The sequence below is a fragment of the Petromyzon marinus genome, chromosome 9 (assembly GCF_048934315.1).
Source record: "Petromyzon marinus isolate PM22_M1 ecotype Great Lakes invasive population chromosome 9, UKy_Petmar_22M1.pri1.0, whole genome shotgun sequence".
Lineage (NCBI taxonomy): Eukaryota > Metazoa > Chordata > Hyperoartia > Petromyzontiformes > Petromyzontidae > Petromyzon > Petromyzon marinus.
The window spans coordinates 8,562,713-8,582,783 of NC_133675.1; the positions used below are offsets into that span (position 1 = coordinate 8,562,713).

The 20,071-nt window shown below is 44.9% G+C and overlaps 1 protein-coding gene across 5 annotated transcripts in view; it reads left to right on the forward strand.

The window, feature by feature from the left end:
- The window catches only part of CHST15 (carbohydrate sulfotransferase 15), a 24,453-nt gene continuing 4,382 nt past the window's right edge, over nucleotides 1-20,071 (forward strand). The window contains exons 1-10 of one of the 5 annotated variants that reach the window (XM_076065884.1): nucleotides 1-416; nucleotides 4,232-4,438; nucleotides 5,551-5,749; nucleotides 7,464-7,550; nucleotides 8,233-8,587; nucleotides 10,127-10,270; nucleotides 12,460-12,616; nucleotides 15,272-15,428; nucleotides 16,288-16,435; nucleotides 18,428-19,597. In XM_076065884.1, coding sequence (XP_075921999.1) covers nucleotides 7,509-7,550; nucleotides 8,233-8,587; nucleotides 10,127-10,270; nucleotides 12,460-12,616; nucleotides 15,272-15,428; nucleotides 16,288-16,435; nucleotides 18,428-18,615 — 1,191 coding nt within the window. In that variant the 5' untranslated portion in view covers nucleotides 1-416; nucleotides 4,232-4,438; nucleotides 5,551-5,749; nucleotides 7,464-7,508 and the 3' untranslated portion in view covers nucleotides 18,616-19,597. Of the gene's footprint in view, nucleotides 417-4,231; nucleotides 4,439-5,550; nucleotides 5,750-7,463; nucleotides 8,061-8,232; nucleotides 8,588-10,126; nucleotides 10,271-12,459; nucleotides 12,617-15,271; nucleotides 15,429-16,287; nucleotides 16,436-18,427; nucleotides 19,598-20,071 lie in introns of those variants that run through there. The other 4 variants (XM_076065885.1, XM_032950581.2, XM_076065883.1 and 1 more) reach the window with 4 other exon arrangements.

Sequence of the window (20,071 nt, forward strand, 5' to 3'; positions counted from 1 at the left end):
CTGTGCCGCGCGATATATTTTGCAGTCACGACGTGTCGTGTAGCTCGAGTGCCACTCCTCCTGGCTGGCTGCAGCCCAAGCCACCCAGGCGCTCTCACACACACACACACACGCGCGCTCTCTCTCGTGTGATCCTGTATTTTTGCTCCTCCTGTGCTTCCCCTCCCTCTTCTCCGCCCGTGTCTCCCCCCTCTCCCTCTCTCCCTCCCTTCCTCCATCTCTCCCGTCCCTTCCCCTCTGTGCGCTCGGAGGGAGCCACCACGCATTGTGCGCACGCGCCCGCATAGCGCGCGTGGTCGCGCGTGCTTCATTGAATCTATAGTCTACATCCTCGCTGCCGCTGCTGCTGCTGCTATACCGTCCTACTCCTCCCTGGCATCGGACCCCTGGCACATCCACGGATTATACCCGCTTGAGTGAGTCCACCACCACCACCACCATCATCATCATCATCAACTCATCATCGCTATCGTAATCGCTTGTATATTTGCGGACTGATATTCGCAGTAGTTTCGGCGTATCGTACGCAAGGTACTTAGTTCGAGAGCGCGCACCCATCATTACACGTGTTGAATGAACATCGTGGGTTATGCATGAGAACTCGAACTTTTATTGCTGTGTGTGTATTTTGAAGCACGTGTGACTGGGGGTTGACCACCCTAGCCTTTAACGATATGTGTAACAGATCACGACAGCGGCAGGGAAAAAAAAACCCGCGACCGCGTGTGATGCGATTTAGTTTTCTTGGCCAATGTTCGTTCTTCTTCGTCGGTAATCGCATGCCGTTGCGTTACGTGCAGACAGGCGTTTTGTTGAGCACAGGACAACTACAAAAATACATCGCGAAGCGTTGTTTGTACAATTGTGTTTTAGTCAATAAGTAAAGCGTTAAGCAGCTTTCAAGAACGACAGACTGATTCTTAAACTCGGAGGCTTGTTGCAATCTCGGGTTACGGCCCAATACGTACGGCGATGGTAAAGACATAAACTCATCACATTCGTCAGTAACGCTGACCTAAAATAAAAAAAACGACGTTTCGGGTAATGACCCTACTTCACAGCAGATAGGTGAAGATCCATTGCCCGAAACTGCGCCCTCCCCCGCGAAAAAAAAAACTGTACGTAGATTTCAGGCGACGTTTCGAGCAATGGCCCTTCCTCGTGGCAAACAGATCGAGAAGGGCAACTGCCTGAAACGTTGCCTATGTCACGTATATGCTTGTTTTCTTTAAGGGCCACAGTGTTACCGCGGAATGCGTTGAGTTTGTGCCAGCTGTGCCTCTGGCGGCTGGCAACGCAGTGTCGCGGAAACATTGTGTGACGTGAACGCGGCACGCTCGTTTAGTTATTTCGCTTCATCTTATTCCAACGTGGGAGTGCGCGGTGCCGCACGCCGTTACTGCGTCGGGAGATCACACACGGATGGCGTGAAATCACTCACCTTGCAACCCGCTTGTCACCACTTTGCTGATAGTAATAGGAGATTCAATCACGCGACTGTCTCGATAACAACGTCGAGACAACTTGTTCTTGCTCATGGGGGGGGGGGGGGGGGGGGGAGGAGGGCCACGCAGTCAGTCAAGACCGTGACCTTTCACTTCCTCACAGCATGAGACACAATTTCCTCCTTGCATTTCTTTTGCACGAGTGTACGCGCGCGCGGGGAGCGGTGGCGCAACGGTTAGCGCGCCGCGCGACGAACCCAACCTCGCACCGGGTTCGATTCCCGTTCACGGCCAGCACCGGCGACGATTGTCTGAACCGGTCCTCAAATGAGTACCTGGTGCGGTCTGTAAACATCACCACTGGGGAGACAAAGGCGGCCAGGCGTGGTGTTGGTCACTCACCCCCTCGTGCGCTGTGTCGGCTTTCATATGTGCTCGATAACAGCAGCGCTTGTCTCAAAGGTCTATCAAGGCTATACGGGGGGATCTTTACCTTTGTGTGTGTTTGTGTGCCAGCGTTTGAGTCATGTCTCGGGCATTCGGCGCTGATTATCAATCGCTTAAATCAATTAGCGGCGTCCGCGTAAGAAGGGTTGACCTGTCGCCTTCTCGAATATCGTCAGCTCAGTGGGGGCTCCTGCCCCCCCCCCCAAGCCAACCCAATAATAAATGACGTGCGCAATTGACTTTGGGGGCAAGATGCTCCCTTATTCTTCCTTGAATTTTCCACGGCCATGAGAAATGATACGGAGATAGTAAAATAAAGCAAATGGATATTGTCAGCACGAGGCCGGTTGCTCTAAATAATGTATGATCAAAGGCTACAGGGAGATAGCCGCCTTGTACCCAGACCCAGAGCACACGCGCACAAACACGCAGTTCCCTTTTAACCGCATCACTGTGAGCACGCACACGCAAAGACACACAAACACACACGCATGCACCAAACACGAAAGCTTTTTAAAATTCTAAAATTGTGCAACTCTTGCTGTGTTGGGCTGGGAGAAGAAAAAACACTAAAAGCAAGAGACGAACAGAAAAAAAACACAACAAGAAAACGCATTGACGTTACAAAGGCAGAACAGAAGAGTGACCTCTCCCAACACGAGTCTCAATCTCCCCGTCGTCTTTTAATCATCACTCTGTTTGCAATTTCGTGAGTCTTGCGGTCGCCGCCGTGACGGATTAAGATTGCATTGTTGTTGCAAGCCTCGCGTGACTTTCGCCCGCAAAACGATTTACAGCTTCTCGCAAAGCTTCGTGCGCTTTTTTATACGCCGTTCCATGCAGATGATGGAGTCGGCGGGTAGGTATATTGGGTTTGTCCCACACTACGCTCTTGTAATCGCTCAAGCTCTGCGATCCCAAATTGATTAAGGGTTCTAAAGTCAGTAGTGGAATGCGCTCACGCGCAACGCCGCGCTAGTTGTGTGGCACAGGGTCGTTGGGAGATTGGGGGGGCAGAAGAAAAAAAATCCACAGGTACATACATTCCCCTTTTATTTTGTTCGACTGGGATTTTTTTTGTTTCGAGAGAAGCGCCGTGAATTGCATTTCAGACCTTTGACAGGTTGATTGCAATGGTAAGTGTTCCCAAGAGCCAAACAAACAGCCAGAGAGAAGAGAGAGAGTGAAAAAAACATCGTCGTGGAAAATAGCGACGCTTTTAATGGGACTGGTAGTACCGTGGTTATTTTTTCTTAATGGCTTAATTAAATTTGTGTTCTGACTACTAACTCCGCGTGCTTCTAATAGAGCACAATTATTCAACAAGAATTGCATTAAACGCCAAACATGAATGATGCTGTGTCATTCTGTTTTTTTGTGCTAAAAAATACGTTTCGTAGCAGCCTTATACCTGCGGCTTGATGCCCAGTGACAGATGACCTCTGCCTCTGTGATCTTCTGTCTCGTGATAAATCCCATATCATTGCCTGCATTGTCCCACAGGATGATCCCTTCCCTTCTCATTCCTCCCTTGCATTTTTTTTGCTGCAGAATAATTTTTGTCATGTCTCCCAACTGACCCTCGGAGGATGTGATGTCTCACATATGACACTATCCTTTTCATCGTCATTTATAAAAAAAAAACGAAATTTCTCTAGCTATAGCCTCCAAACACCTGTTCACTCTTCTTCGTATCACACCAAGCTACCACAAAGTAGCATCTTGTAATTCTGTATTCAAAATATGAACATGAACTTGGTCGTTAAAAATTCACTGGTGGAGTTGTCCCATTTGTTTTCTATACATTTTAAAATGCAGCCAATGATATTGCCGACGCTGGATGTAAGGACACTTTGTAGAAACACAGTATAGATATAAGCAACACACGCTTACATTACATTACATGACAACTTCTGATACAAGCACATTACTTCGTATGTAAACACACGGACTTGCTCACAAGGAATGTGTTTATTTCAAGCTACGCTTAAATCTTTTCTACCAACTTATGACACAGTTGCGTACACGGTGATGCGCAAGCATACTTAAAATGCACTGTAATAGACGATGCAGGAAATACAATGTTGTTTTATCACGTGTTTTTTTCGTTTATTTACTTCTAATTTTAGATCCATTGTGTGGGTCGATGTGTAGTGAAAACGTGTTGTAGAAGACAATACCATTTGTGCTCGTTACAGCATGCACCTTTGTGGGCATGCCATCCTGGGTCTTTGTTTGGATTTCAAATGTTGCGCTGTGTTGTGTGGGTGGCCGTGATGGAGACACCCTCCCTTTGAATGCACATGCTGCGGGGTATGGCCCCACATTTGTTCTCTCAGGCTGCAGAGGAGGATGTTGGTTTTGGATGGCTGCCCCTTGATATTCGTGGCAGTGGAATGGGGTCAGCATTACCAAATTCACCAGAAGAGCGTGAGGATTAACCGTGATTACAACGCGCTGACTCTTGGCACGTGTGCATTAATACCGAGCGGCGATGGGCAGAATGTATGAATCGATGAGAACTGCACACAGACAACTTCTGAAAGGTAGAATATGAAATGTTACAATTCACACAATTAGATATTATACTGATTACTCCGTATGCACTGCTTGTTTGGAAATTGGTGCAATAAGAAGCACTGGTGTATTATTTATCCTTTTGGCCTCTTATTTTGGAGCTGCATGTCGGAAATAGTGACGCAGTGATTGTCACATTGCGCCGTTAGATTGGTGATCCGAGTTTGAATCCTGGACACGGCTAACATCAGTGGTGAGTGATATCTCAACCGGTCCTGGGCTCTCCTTTCACCAACTTGCACTGACCGACGTGGTGATGTATTAAAAAAAAAATCAAGGTTGGCCTTCAATTAACCTCCCTGACTATAATGGCATGGGGTGGCCTTCATCCAGTAATGGATTGATGAAGGGCTATACATAGATAGAACATAGATAATTGGCACTATAACAACGCACCACCATATATTATGTCTACTTATGCAATTTAATCAAATATGCATTTATTGGGTTAAGTTTAACCATTAGTACAGAAATTGCTTTTTTATAGCACTGGATAGCATGTATTTGTGGGCAGCGATGGATTCACATATATATCTATTTTTCTGGAACGTATAATTTTCTTTGAAATGAAAACGGGTGGTAATGTGAGTAATTGTATCCATGTTAATACATATTCAAAGAATGGGATCATAACGTGGTACAGCTCGCTTGGCTTACAATGTCTATTGATGTATGTAATTTACTGTGGAGCTGTTTAATAAAGGGTGCAGCTGTACCTTCCTGCCAGGTCACGGTGTAGTTTATGCATTTCATTTGATTTTAAGCAAATTTAATATAAACCATACATTTCCAAATGAGCAAAATTCATGAGATTTTTTGTTAATATGTGCCACCAAAAATCAATGGTGCATTATGGAAAATCCTGCTTTAATGCATTCGTAATTAACAACGTTAGAATTCCTATTTTCAAACTGCAAATGACATTATCATCATGGTTGTGGCTTTAAAAACATTCGTAACTATTTTTTTCTCCTGCAGCAGATTGGCTCTGTTTATTAAAATTCTTGTCACTGTTGTGATGCATATCTGACCCCCTTGACCTTCTGCATTCCCCACCACCCACCACCCTTTGGCTGTCCAGGCATGAGGGACACTTCCCCTTTCCTACTAGCTCTTACGTCTCGAACCTCCCCACCTCTCACTGGTAGCAGCCGGCCGCCTCTCTGAGCCAAGAGGCTGTGTGCGATAAAAAAAACCAGCGAGGGCATTGCGGATGTGGTCAAGGGAACCCCGGGTCTGGGAGCCACCTCCACTGGCTGCCGATAAAAAGGCTGACTTCGGTGAGGCCCTGCTCCAGTCGGGATTATTGAAGGCAGGTGCTTGGCAACGTTATGAGGTCACTTTATGGTTGATTTGTCAAGGGAGGTATGCACTCGGTGAGCTGCTGCGTGTCCACGGCGTGCGTTTATTAGAAACATAATGTACGGAAATATTGCGTCGATGTTTTCTCAGGGTATTGTTTGCCTAGAGCGTTGCAATACGCACGCCGCGCATTGCCGCTGTGCACACAGATGCATGCACACACGTGCGCATGAGAGAGAGAGAGGGTGTCAAATCTCTGTTTTAGAATGATGTGATTATAAAGTGACACAATGTTATTTTTGTGTATGGACAACTGAAATCAGTTAATTTTTGCGATATGTATATTCTTTTTTTTATTTTAGCACATATTTCTTTAATGTGAGAATTTCAATTAAACCACATATGATTTTGCTTCACCCTGGAATATTTTAAATCTATTTTTTCCAATATTTCCATATAAAATGTTAATTCGTAATGGTCCAAGAGTATTAAATATTGCAGAGCCTAGCTGCCTTGAATTGTTAATAATCTGCCATTTGCAAGTTGCTTATGTCTGCCTGTACATTGGGTGGTGTTTAAAAATTATGACTTATACTTGCGTTGGTCAGTAGGTCAGAAAAATACAGCCTTGGCCTAATTTGAAAAGAAAAGTGTTAATCAAACTACAAATATAATTTTACAGGTCACGATCATTTTTACATATCCTTGCACCACAAGTAAACTTGGAATGACCGTTGTTCACTTTTAATTAAATTGTGCACAGTGGGAGTTGGCTCTTCCCTGCCATGAGTGTCCTCGGTTTGTAATAACGCGTTAAAGGACATCAAACAAACCACTGTAGTAGTCTATGCATGCAAATCACCATCTCCTAATAACATATTACACCCTCATATGACAATATCAATACCTTGGCTGGAGTGCAGTGGTGAGCACACTGCGCTTTAAACATGTTGATCTTGCCTTGGTTCTCTGCCACGGTGAACATCAGCGACGAGTGATATTCTGGGTTCTCCACTGCCCCCACTCCCGCTTCCCGCTTCCATTCACTAGCCACACTGACCAGCATGGTCCACCAACCCCTCTGCTTTGCCATGTGTATCATACACGCAGTGTATGCTTTGGCAAAATCAGGCGATTATGTACTAGCATCAGAGTTAAATTTAGCAAAATGTAATAATCATTACCTGCAAATTACTCAATGGAGATTATGCATGACAATCATCGCCCCTCGCTGCTTGCAGGCCGAGTTCTGAATCACCTTGTGCCGCTCACAGGGAGAGCTGCCACCGGGGGTGCCCTGTGATGTAAAGCGCTTTGAGACGCCCCGCTGCAGATACGGCACTGTATAAAAAAACAAATCATTATGATTTAAATGAATATAATAAATTACTATTCCTGCAATAATTTCGTTATGGGTCATATGGGTGCTTCCGATAATAAATTGTGAACGTTACAAAAAGTTGTGATGTTGCGGACACGCTGATGGAACTCTAGCGTTGACTTAATAGCACTATAGTGAACAGAGATTAAAACGCCACTTTCCTCTAATGGGTTTCTCAAAGGAGGCACTTATTAGTAAACTTGGTTGCTGTGGTGTCAGATACTTCACAGATAAAGATGTCTGCAATGCTGCCTTTTTTTTAAAAAAAAAACGTTGTTCATTCCTATTCCTTCTCGTTTTTTGTCTTGCAGATCATGCAACAATGAATTTCACCAACGTAACGAGGATGAATCGAGATGACGAATGTTGATGAGGACAATCCAATTCCCAATCGCAAAGTATTAGTGGCATTTACACATGTCGTACACATTTAATGCTAATTGCTGGTGTGTCACAGTGGCTGCGCAGGCCCATGCGAGCATTAACCAATTACCCGTCTAGCAGAATTGATGGAATCATATGTGCAGTGTCCGTCACAAAATGGAAACAGCATCGCGATGCGTGGAAACCTCTGCATAAAACGAGTATGCTTCATGTTGTCAGCGCTCGTGTGCATCTGGATTCTGTTGGCATCATACCCTCTCAGTGGGAAGAACGGATTGTCCATTTTCTCTCTCCTAAATCAAAATCGACATTTTGTAATCAACGAACACCACAGCGACGCAACCGTCCCTCCGTGCTCTTTAGCAGCTGATAAACAACAGGGTGCCCCTGCTACTGGCAACAGCCGGCGGATTAACTTCAAAGACATTCATTTTGTCGTGACCTTTGATAATTATACTCAGGATATTGTTTATACTGCACGAAAGCTGCCGAATAAGGAAGAACTCTTGAGATATGCGAGGAAGGTAATTTTCCAAACAACAACAACAGCAGCAGCAGCATCATCATCATCATACTCAAACCTGTAGATTTACAGCTTTGGTGGCTTAAATTTGAGCCATTGTATTCGGCGCCATTTAACATTTTTTGTGTTTTTTTTTAAATAAACATATAACATTTTGAACCTTCCCTCTGCAGACATTTTCTTCTGCCCCCAACGACTTCCTGCTGAACTTCAAAAACCCGTGCTGGTGGCAGCCGTACGATAGGAGCGCGGGCAGTGGCGGCGGCGGCAAGAACCCGTACATCGCCAACGTCTACTACGTCCTCTCCGTTCACCTGCGACCATTCTTCCGCCAGCTCTTCCAGACATTCGACAGGCACCTGCTGCAGCAGGGCAAGCACCTGTACAGGATGCGCTGCCTCCCCTACTTTTACATCATCGGGCAGCCCAAATGCGGGACGACGGACCTCTACGAGCGCCTCAAGATGCACCCAGAGGTGACGTTTGCGATACGGAAGGAGCCACACTGGTGGTCGAGAAACCAATACGGTGAGCATGTGCTTTAATCGCCTCCTTTTTTCCTCCTGTTGTAGTTGTCGAGGGTGTGATTGGCCGGTTGCGCCGGACTTGTAATGCAGGCGTCGCTGGTTCGATTTGATTTGATGTCCTGGTTGCAGCAGTTGAAACAACCGTTGAGTTTCTTAAATCCTGTCCGCCTCTGGGGTAAAATGTGGGCATGCTTGTGTGTATTTTGAACTTCTTTTGCACCGTATGTAGTCAACAGTGCTAGTCGGAGGTGCAGGGGACGTTAAACAAATTAAGCACAAAAAGCAGTTCTGAAGAAACGAGTTTTAAATTAAATTTAGTAATCAACAAAATGGATACTCCTACCTCGCCAAAGACATCTGGCCAGGGTGGAATAATAGGCCAATTACCTCCTACAGAGGCTCTGTTGAGCTCTATCTCTGTGGTGGCCCTTTTGCCAGAGGTGAGCAGGGCTGCATCTTTACCATTTACGCATCGGCTACTGCAAGTATCCCTGAGCCAGAGAATCACTTTTATCTAAAACGTTCTGACATGTAGTCATTTTAAAGTCTTCCTCGCGTTCCCTCCTGTCTCCGAGTGCGTTGCTGTGCCTCGATACGTCATTACGTTGCGGGCGCATCGCATATCCTAGTTGTTGATACAGCGAGGGGGGGTGGCAGCAGGTGCACTGCCAAACTTTGTAAGTTGGCGTTGTGCGATGAGTGAATGGTTCCTGGTGGTTAGTTGTTAGATTACGGATAGGATCCACAGAGCTCTTCTCCCCACTTTGTGTGTTGAACTTCTTTCGCACCCTACATAGCCAACCATGCTAATCGGAGGTGCGAGGGAAAGACAACAAACTAAAGACAGAAAGCAGCTCGAGAGAAATGGATTTTCAATCTAGATTTAAAAGTGCATAGCTCCAGTGGCTCCATCATATCGGAAGGAAGAGCGTTCTAGATAGCCACAGAAGGCTATCTGAAAGCGTGCGATGCAGTTACCGTCTTTGTTTGATGGCTACTTTGTTGTGGACAAGAGACAGCTGAATGAACACCTCCCCAATCCGACACCAACCCTCACGATAACGATATACAAAAAGTCTGCTTGCAACTGATTCAGTAATGACCCTGCTGTTGGTCCGTGTGATTACTGTGTATTTAAAGGATTCGTCATCAGCATAATCAGCTATTACATCACCTTGCTGATGGGAGAAAAATGTGGACTAAAAAATAACTGCACGGTGAATATTTTGTCCCACATTTTGTGGGACCCTCTTGGCCGTATCTAGAAATGTTGGGGGGTGTCACCCACGACTCCCACTCCGGCTGCACCCCCAGGCTGGCAGAGCTTTAATATAAAACACGGGAGGAGTGGTGGCAGCAACCATTATTGTATGAATTCATAAGAAGTGTCACGCCTTTACTTTATTAAGTGTACGTTTGCATCGTCATGTGCGAAACTTGCTTGTAATGGTTTTGTTCAATCGCATAAATGTGTCGCTTTTATCGGTGCAGTCTTTTTTGGTTAATTCGATGTGTGTGCGTGCGTATGTTCTGCTTACAGGGTATGTAAATAAGCACGATCTTCCAAACATGCAGTACAAGTGCACATTTGAAGATTACTTGGATCTGTTCGACAATGCAACGCGCCGAATCAAAGACACTTTTACCGAAGAAAACGGCTATACGTACCACAGAATCATTAATGGTAAAGCCACGCTGATAGTTGCAATGCATTGCAATGGAGAGGGCCTTACAGGGTCATTTTAACATAGCAATCGCACAGAATTATTTATGACCAAAAAGCCAATATGATTTTTATTCTAACCTAAGTGATTCTTTACATCTATGCGACATATGTGGATCACATTCTCGAGACACCTACATTATAATATTGATAATTTACATTTGTAAGGTGCATTACATCCGTAGCTCCCAATGCACTAAGTTACATTCCAAGATTGGGATACCATTTTGTTTTTTACTTTATTCGTGTGCGTATACAGTGAGGGAAAAAAAGTATTTGATCCCCTGCTGATTTTGTACGTTTGCCAACTTACAAAGAAATGATCAGTCTATAATTTTAATGGTAGGTTTATTTGAACAGCGAGAGACAGAATAACAACAACAAAATCCAGAAAAACGCATGTCAAAAATGTTATAAATTGATTTGCATTTTTATGAGGGAAATAAGTATTTGACCCCTCTGCAAAGCATGACTTAGTACTTGGTGCCAAAACCCTTGTTGGCAATCACAGAGGTCAGATGTTTCTTGTAGTTGGCCACCAGGTTTGCACACATCTCAGGAGGGATTTTGTCCCACTCCTCTTTGCAGATCTTCTCCAAGTCATTAAGGTTTCGAGGCTGACGTTTGGCAACTCGAACCTTCAGCTCCCTCCACAGATTTTCTATGGGATTAAGGTCTGGAGACTGGCTAGGCCACTCCATGACCTTAATGTGCTTCTTCTTGAGCCACTCCTTTGTTGCCTTGGCCGCGTGTGTTGGGTCATTGTTGTGCTGGAATATCCATCCACGACCCATTTTCAATGCCCTGGCTGAGGGAAGGAGGTTCTCGCCCAAGATTTGACGGTACATGGCCCCGTCCATCGTCCCTTTGATGTGGTGAAGTTGTCCTGTCCCCTTAGCAGAAAAACACCCCCAAAGCATAATGTTTCCACCTCCATGTTTGACGGTGAGGATGGTGTTCTTGGGGTCATAGGCAGCATTCCTCCTCCTCCAAACACGGCGAGTTAAGTTGATGCCAAAGAGCTCCATTTTGGTCTCATCTGACCACAACACTTTCACCCAGTTGTCCTCTGAATCATTCAGATGTTCATTGGCAAACTTCAGACGGGCATGTATATGTGCTTTCTTGAGCAGGAAGACCTTGCGGGCGCTGCAGGATTTCAGTCCTTCACGGCGTAGTGTGTTACCAATTGTTTTCTTGGTGACTATGGTCCCAGCTGCCTTGAGATCATTGACAAGATCCTCCCGTGTAGTTCTGGGCTGATTCCTCACCGTTCTCATGATCATTGCAACTCCACGAGGTGAGATCTTGCATGGAGCCCCAGGCCGAGGGAGATTGACAGTTCTTTTGTGTTTCTTCCATTTGCGAATAATCGCACCAACTGTTGTCACCTTCTCACCAAGCTGCTTGGCAGTGGTCTTGTAGCCCATTCCAGCCTTGTGTAGGTCTACAATCTTGTCCCTGACATCCTTGGAGAGCGCTTTGGTCTTGGCTATGGTGGAGAGTTTGGAATCTAATTGATTGATTGCTTCTGTTGACAGGTGTCTTTTATACAGGTAACAAGCTGAGATTAGGAGCACTCCCTTTAAGAGTATGCTCCTAATCTCAGCTCGTTACCTGTATAAAATACACCTGGGAGCAAGAAATCTTTCTGATTGAGAGGGGGTCAAATACTTATTTCCGTCATTAAAATGCAAATCAATTTATACCAATTATGACATGCGTTTTTCTGGATTTTGTTGTTGTTATTCTGTCCCTCACTGTTCAAATAAACCTACCATTAAAATTATAGACTGATCATTTCTTTGTCAGTGGGCAAACGTACAAAATCAGCAGGGGATCAAAGACTTTTTTCCCTCACTGTATATATGTAAAAAAAAATTCCCAATTCTATCTCGAATGTGCTATCAGCATCATGTCACGAACAAATAAAACCTTTCGTGTTTGAGAACAGCCCACAGAATAGAATATCACAGAACTGCCTCCGAGATCTGCGCATTTTGATGCTCTCCATATTTTGTCGAAAGCAACCGGAGATTTTTTTTGTTCATCTACACAAATGCATGTTTTTTTAAAAATGATAATCTCCAGATGTATTTCCTGCTACTACTAAGAATGCAGAAATAATCGCTGATGTTTGGCTATTCCAGGGGAAGCCAGTGCTTCTACAATGTGGGATAACAATGCATGGGAAACTGCGTTTGGAAACACATCAAATGGAGAACCGCCGTTTCTGGTCCAGGATTTCATCCACGCGGTGCAGCCCGAAGCCAAACTCATAGTGATGCTGCGGAATCCCACGGAAAGGTAATGCCTTGCAGCTGAGAGATCATTACTCCAATGTGTGCCGCTAGTTACCATCGTGTCCTATGTGTGTGTGTGTGTATGTATTTGTTGAGCTTCTTTTTAAGCGTACGTAGCGGACCGTGCTCATCGGAGGTGCGGGGGAAGGAGAACAAACTGAACACAAAAAGCAGTTCTAAAGAAATGTAGTCTTCAATCTAGATTTATAAGTGCATAGCTATAGTGGCTTCCTAAAATCGGAAGAAAGAGCGTTCCAGACGGCCACAGAAGTGCATCTGAAAGAACGCAATGCTAGACATGATCTATACACTGCTGGATTAAGGCATTCCCATTCGTTTGTCATCTCTCGCCATCTCAGCATGCAATTATCTATCTAGATTTTGCATGCACGTTTCTTTAATTGCTCCATCTCCCGGCGGCAGCTGCTCTTATCTAGTGAAGTGCCCTGCCCAAGCAAACGTACTATTCTTAACAACCCAAATTATGTATTTAATGTGTATGTGCTTATATCCATGTGTTCATCTTCCTCTGTCTCGGTGTAGCTCCAAGCATCCGGCTATTCATGCAGAGCTGTTTCTTACCATCACGTGTAATATTGAAACATTAATCACAGCCCCTTGTAAATTACCATCCAATACTAAAGACCTCCCCACACCGTTGGTCATGGGGGTTGTTTGACCAAGGGCACCGTGGTGGCGAAATCTTAACCACCTTGCCTGGTATATAGGAGGTCGTGGGATCGATCTCGACTCTGACAGTTTGCATGTTCTCCCCGTGGTCGCGTGGATTTTCTCTGGGTCCTCCGGTTTTTGCCTCCACATTTAGAAACGTGCGTTTAGAGTACTTGGCTGCTATACGTTTTCAGATGATAAGCTACTTCGTTGAGCTATCATTTGTACTCTTTGTTTCTTTCGGTAAAGTCACGTAGGTAGAAATAAAATAAAATAAAACAAATCACGACGTTTCGATCGCAACACAAGCAATCTTCATCAGACAGAACAACCACAGCAAGAACAAATGCTGAAGTAGGCGAGAGAGCTGCCGTGGCAAGAGGTTATATAGGTAAGAAAGGGGGAGGAGCAAGGGGGGAGAGAGGGTGGGGCTGCGTGAGCGCTTGGGGGGGAATAAGTGAGGCTGTGGGGGGGGGGGAAGTAGGCGGGGCTAGAAGTGGGAAGCTGGGGACACGGGGGGAAAGTGACTCGGAAAAATCTACGAGTACCCGGCAGGTATGATGGAAACAACCACAACCAGTTAAGGCTTTACCTGGTTAATAACATCCTTTCAATAATTGCTCAATTTGTATCATTTGTGGCCAGGTCACTTCTGAAAAAGAGCTGCATAGCTCAGTGGGCCTTACCTGGTAAAATGAAAAATAGTTAGTGATAGAATATTTTATCACACTGGTCAGTGTGGGCTGATGAATTAGTGTGGGGAGGCTCCCAGGACCAGTTCAGATATCACTCACTATTGATGTTAACCGTGGCTGGATATCAAGTTCAGGAAATTATGTTGACAGTGTAGGCACTGACCACTATATCACCGTTCCATTTCCTTACCAGTAATCGGTTTTAATGTGTGATTCTTCCAGACTGTGTTCTCTGTGATTGTTGCTCAGGCTGTATCTCATACACTTATATTGCAATTACAAAACAGTGCATGCAATGGCGGAGCCAGGATTTTCAGGTAGGGGGGGCAACCCCTCCAGCAATGAAAATTGATAGTTGTTAGTAAGGACTTGTCCCTTGATTTTTATTCGACGCGTGTGCGGCGATGACGCAGCCATGGATCGAGGTGTCGAATTCGAACCGCGTTGTGTGATCTGCATCGCGCTCGCTGAAGGTGAATGCCTTCAGGGAAGTCGTCTACTGTATACGCAACTGTGCACAATTCTGAGTCACTTATAACTGATTTGCCGTTACTTATTGCCAATTATGAACTCAGACTACTGTCCTATCATCTCATAGAGTCCCTTGCACGTAATAATTTGCTACACAGCGGCAGTGGGGGTCGCAAAATGCCGACCTATGATTAATAAACTCCAATGATCCGATCGAAATTATGGATTTAGATCGGATCATTGGAGGGGCACGTGCCCCCCCCCCCCCCACTGGCTCCGCCAGTGACTGTGCATGGGATGATATGGAATGTCACAAATGCCCAAATGAAGTAATCTCACATTATTGTTTAAGTTTGAAGCCCATGTTACGCTTCATGCATACTACATCATATGCATGTATGCATATGAGTGCTATGTTTATGACCAGACCACCCAGAATGCCCCGATCTCGTCGGATCTCAGAAGCTATGTAGGATTCAGCCTGGATAGTTCATGGATGGGCGATCAACATGCATTCACATTCTTAGGCTATGGGGCTATGGGGTGAGCATCGGAGGGCAATGCACAAACATCCATTGGTCTGCTATACTTCTATGTTCCTGTGTCTATACTCACCACCGACCCGTTGTGACTAGCGTGGGTAAGTATGGCCAAAATAGACCTCACGACACCTCACAGAGTGGGTAGGCCTCCTGTGCGGTAGTTGTTGTTGACTGAGGGCTGCACGTTGTTCCACATCGACGTGAACGCCATACTAATGGCGTCTATTATTATGTTTGCGGGGCATGATCACATGTAATGGTTTTGTTTGTCCTTTTCAGGCTGTATTCAGATTACTTATACTTCATGGAGACCAACAAGTCAGCAGAGGCATTCCATGAGAAAGTCGTGGAGTCTGTGGAGCTATTTTTGGCATGTGCACAATCCATCTCGTTCAGGGCGTGCTTATACAACTATGACCTCAGCCTCGCCATGCCGGTACCTGCAATTTATCTACAGATTCCACGAATGTGTTTTAATTTTTAGCACGATATGTTGGGCCTTGCCAAACTTAAATGAGTGTATATATTTCTTAAAATATTATTTTCAAAATAAACTTTAAAATAGCCAAAGGATTTTGTTTTCTCCCACATTGCTGCAATGATGTGTAATTATTTTCATGCTAATTTTATTACATTTACATTGGTGTTCATTGCACTGTTCTTTTGTGGCCTCTCAAAAGCGTCAGTTCTAAATGTCTCCGATTTTTTTTGCCTAAAATAATTTTTGCTCATCCTCGTGCGTGCACGTGCAGTGCTGCAGTCAGAATCACCATTAATGTCATTCCAGTGAACGTGATAATAAGGTCCACTGTCCCATCGGTCCGCAGCAAGCCGACTCCCATGTGACACTCTTCACAAGACCAGGCTGTCGAATGCTGTCGTGGACACATTAATTTATTAAAATAATTATTTGAAGTGATTTGTCAGTCCACTGCTGAATGGTCGCCTCCCCATGCCATGTTGCTCACGGGGTTTTGTTTAATCATACTTCACCGCACTGGTCAGTGCAGATTGGTGAAGTGGGAGGAAAATGGCTTAGGATGATTTCAGATATCATTTGTCAGTAATGTTAGCCATGGTCGGTATTTGAACTCATTTTCATAGCGCAGTGCACAAACTACTGCACCACCACTCCCCCTTATGGATGCATTAAAAAAAAAACATACAAAACAGCATAACAAAAACACACATACTCTATTATTCTGCACACAGCATAATAGAGTATTCTGCAGCCTGGAATGTAGGATTCTGCAGGGAGCATTGTGAATGGGACGCAATTGTGTGTGCCTATGCAGGTGCGGCTGAGGATAGGCTTCTACGTGGTGTACCTGCTGGAGTGGCTGAGCGTTTTCAGGCAGGACCAGATCCTCATCCTTAAGCTGGAGGACCACGCTCGGCATCCGAGCGTCACGATGGAGAAGGTCTTCTCATTCCTGGGGCTCGGTGAGTCCACCCCCATGCTCATGTGGGTGCTGCTAATTATTTGCTTGTACAATGACGACGATCATGACCAACTGAGTTACGTACATTTACAGGCATTGGTCAATCCACTGCTGGATGAGGGCCTCCTCCGCACACGCAGCGTGGGTCGTAGAGGTTGTTTTGACTACATTTCACGGCGCTCGTCAGCGCCGGTCGGTAAGGGAGGAACCATCGCTACTGTTACCCGTAACCAGGAATCACACATAGGTATCCAGGTTTAAAGCGTGATTATTGTGCTCACCGCTACACCACCACTACATCTTGGCTGAGTGAGTGACTGGTGTAAATTATAATGATGCTCTGCAAGGATTTTTAAGTTGAAATTTGGCCCAAATGTATAATTGAGTCTTTTTATAACTAAAAATGTCCGAAAGCCAACATTTTCAATTTGGTTGCCCAAAAATTATGGTCCAGAGGTTAGTTGTTTCATTCATAGGGCAGCGACAGGTTAATGTCCTACATTACTTGACTGCACATGCTAAACACTTAATAATATATGATCCCCATCTTCGGTGAACCAAGTAATTTGTTTTTTATGAGATGTGATACTTAAGCAAATGGAATGCAAGCAAAGTTTTCATTAAAATGTTTTATCTCCGTGATGTGATGTGTAAATGCGTGCATGAGAGCTTTGGGTCGAGTGGATATTGCACTGTGGCCCGAGTTCAATTCTCGATCACGGATAACAGTAGTGGTGAGCAATATCAGAACTGGTCTTGAGCCGACTCAGCCTTAAATGAGTACTTGGTGTGGACCATATAACATCAGTACTGAGGAGACAAAGGCGGTCGGGTTTTGTACGTGCTGCCCCCATGACCGCCTCGTGTGTTGTGCTGGCCTTAATGGCTATCCTGTAACAGCATTTGCCGTAACAGTCTGTTGAAGGCTATACGGGAGATCTTTATTTTTGCCTTTTAGGCATAAGACTGATCAAATGCGCAGTCATTATTTTTTTTGGCACTAACGATGCTAAGCAATTCATCGCAGCACATTCAAACATTGCACTCATGTCCTAACAAACAGAGGTGTGCAGCTGAACCGAAAACACCAAATGTTTTCAGTATAAAATGTGAAACTGAAAATAAAGATAATAAATAATGAGATAATTATGTTCTTCTTGTTCGCTCTGGATCTTCAGGTGATTAAATATGATTTCAGAGAATGTGCTGTTCTTTTGACATCACAGCCTATTTCTGGAGTGTTACAAATGACCTTGCTTTGCCCATTGTTTATGCATCGTTAGTAGATGCTGCCGTGGTTGTAATGGTTCCCACACTGCACTTGGAATATTAGAGGGCACCGGTTCGATTTCATACCCAGGTGTGGCAGTTGAAAAAACAAGTACATCAAATCCCCTCCACCACCCTGCCATCCACCCTCGAGTATAAATGGGTACATCACACTGAGTCAATCGGCAGTCTGCTTGTGGTGGGGTGAAGTGTGGGTACTCCCACTTGTGTGTACGTATGTTGACATTCTTTTGCACCATACGTAGCCAACCGTGTTAATCAGAGGTGCGGAGGAAGGACAATAAACTAAATACAAAAAGCAGTTCTAAAGAAATTAGTTTTCAATTCTGATTTAAAATGTGAGTAGCTCCAGCAACTTCCTAATACCAGAAGGAGCATTCGAGACGGTCGCAGACGTGCATCTGAAAGTGCCACACGACGCAGTAACCATCTTTGTTCAATGGCTAGCCGTGATCTATACACTGGTGGATGAAGGCATTCCCAAGCCTTCGTCAGTCTCTCACAATCTTCCAAGATTTCTGGCAAGCGTGGAAGACGAGGCCAAATACCTCCTGGAGAGGATCTCTGGAATTCCCTTAGTGGAGTCACTTCTTAGTGACAGCAGTGATGGGGGGCATTAATTACACAGCTGCATCTTTGCCTTTGACGTGTTGTCGTAATGTTTGATGTTTCTTCTTCTTCTTCCTCTTCCTCCCTCCTCCAGGGGCAGTACCCAAGCACATTGAAGCGGCAATGTTCGCTAGCCCGCCGTACAACTCGAGGCGTCTGTCCGACAAAATCCTGGGTCCAATGCTGCCAGCCACGAGGCTCATCCTTAATGCCGTGTATGCCCCCTTCAACAAGAAACTGGCAGAGCTACAAAATGATAACTCTTTCCTATGGGAAAACTGATGTGAAAAAAAACAAACAACTTTAGCTTTTTTTGAGCTAAACGATTGTTTAATGGTTATTGAATTATTTTCTTTATTTTAAACATGATTACAAAAAAAAATACTACTCTCGCAAGTCTACTGTGCGGTGGCGTAGCTAACGAACGAGTGTGCAGGCAGTGTAACTGCATCGGGGACCATTGGCCGGAGGGGCCCACATGTTAGGCTGCCAAGAGAAGGTGGAGGGCAGTTGCATAGGGGTCCCAATTTCTAAAACTAAACTAAACAATTTTTTTTATTTTTATTTTGCCACATAAGGCCCACTGAGCTCTACGTTCTTTTTCACAAGCGACCCGACCACAAAATAAAGCTCAATGAAGTGGCCTATCATTACGTGGAAATATACCGGGGCCACATACTAATAAACGCATGTCGATTTTAAATGTGGAGGAGAAAGACCGGAGGACCTGGAGAAAATCTACGCGACCACGGGGAGAAGCTGCAAACTCCAAATATACAGCAGGCATCAGGGTCAGGATCGAACACACGAACCCGCGACCTCCTGCTTACCATGCGAGGTAGTTAATCATGCCAACTGCGCGACACTTCTGCTACTGTGTAAATACAGCATGGTTCATCGGTCATTAACCTTTTGTTACCTGTTGGGATATGTTCTTATTCTTTATTACACTTGTGCTTGCACTATTGGAACACGATTCCTTCGAAATGCTTTGTTGTTCAAGTTGTTAGAAGAAATAAATGCAATGTTGATAATTGGCGAGTGCAAACAGGAGAAGTATTCTCTTCATTGTTTGACAGTTGAGGTTGATTGTTTTGTATTGAGATGTATTTATTGTGGGATCGTGAGCCTGCAGTGCCTTTTGGGGGATTGTTGTGTACTTGTGCCCACGAGAAGCAGGCTTGTAATGTGGCGTGGCTTGTCCAAATCCCTGTGCCACCAACTGTGTAACATTCAGCTCTTCAAATAAATCGACCCTTGCCTATTTCATTGCATGTGCTCACATTCAACGATTCATCATCACCAACATCATTGGTAATATACAGCCCTTTTACAAATCACTGATGGATGAAGGCCTCCCGACGTCGAATCGGTCGTGGAGGTTATTTGATAACTCTCACCACGCTCAACAACAAGGGGTGGGGGGAGTGGGGGTCGGGGGCTCATGGCTGGTTCAGGTTCAGATATAACTCGCTACTGATGTGAGCTGTGGATGGGAATTAAACACTGGTCGCTGGATGCATAGCTCAGCGCGCAACCCATCGCACCACCACCGCTCCACTCACATCATCATTACTGTGTTATAAAAAGAATCAGTGAATATTTTAATGTTTCATCTCGTTTGCAACTGTTAATGATATTTCTCTTCCCCTGCACTTCAAACCTGTCCCACGTGACCGAACTTTGGAATCACCAACCAGGAAAAATAGCTGCAGTGTTCCTTCAGCTTCAGCTGTCC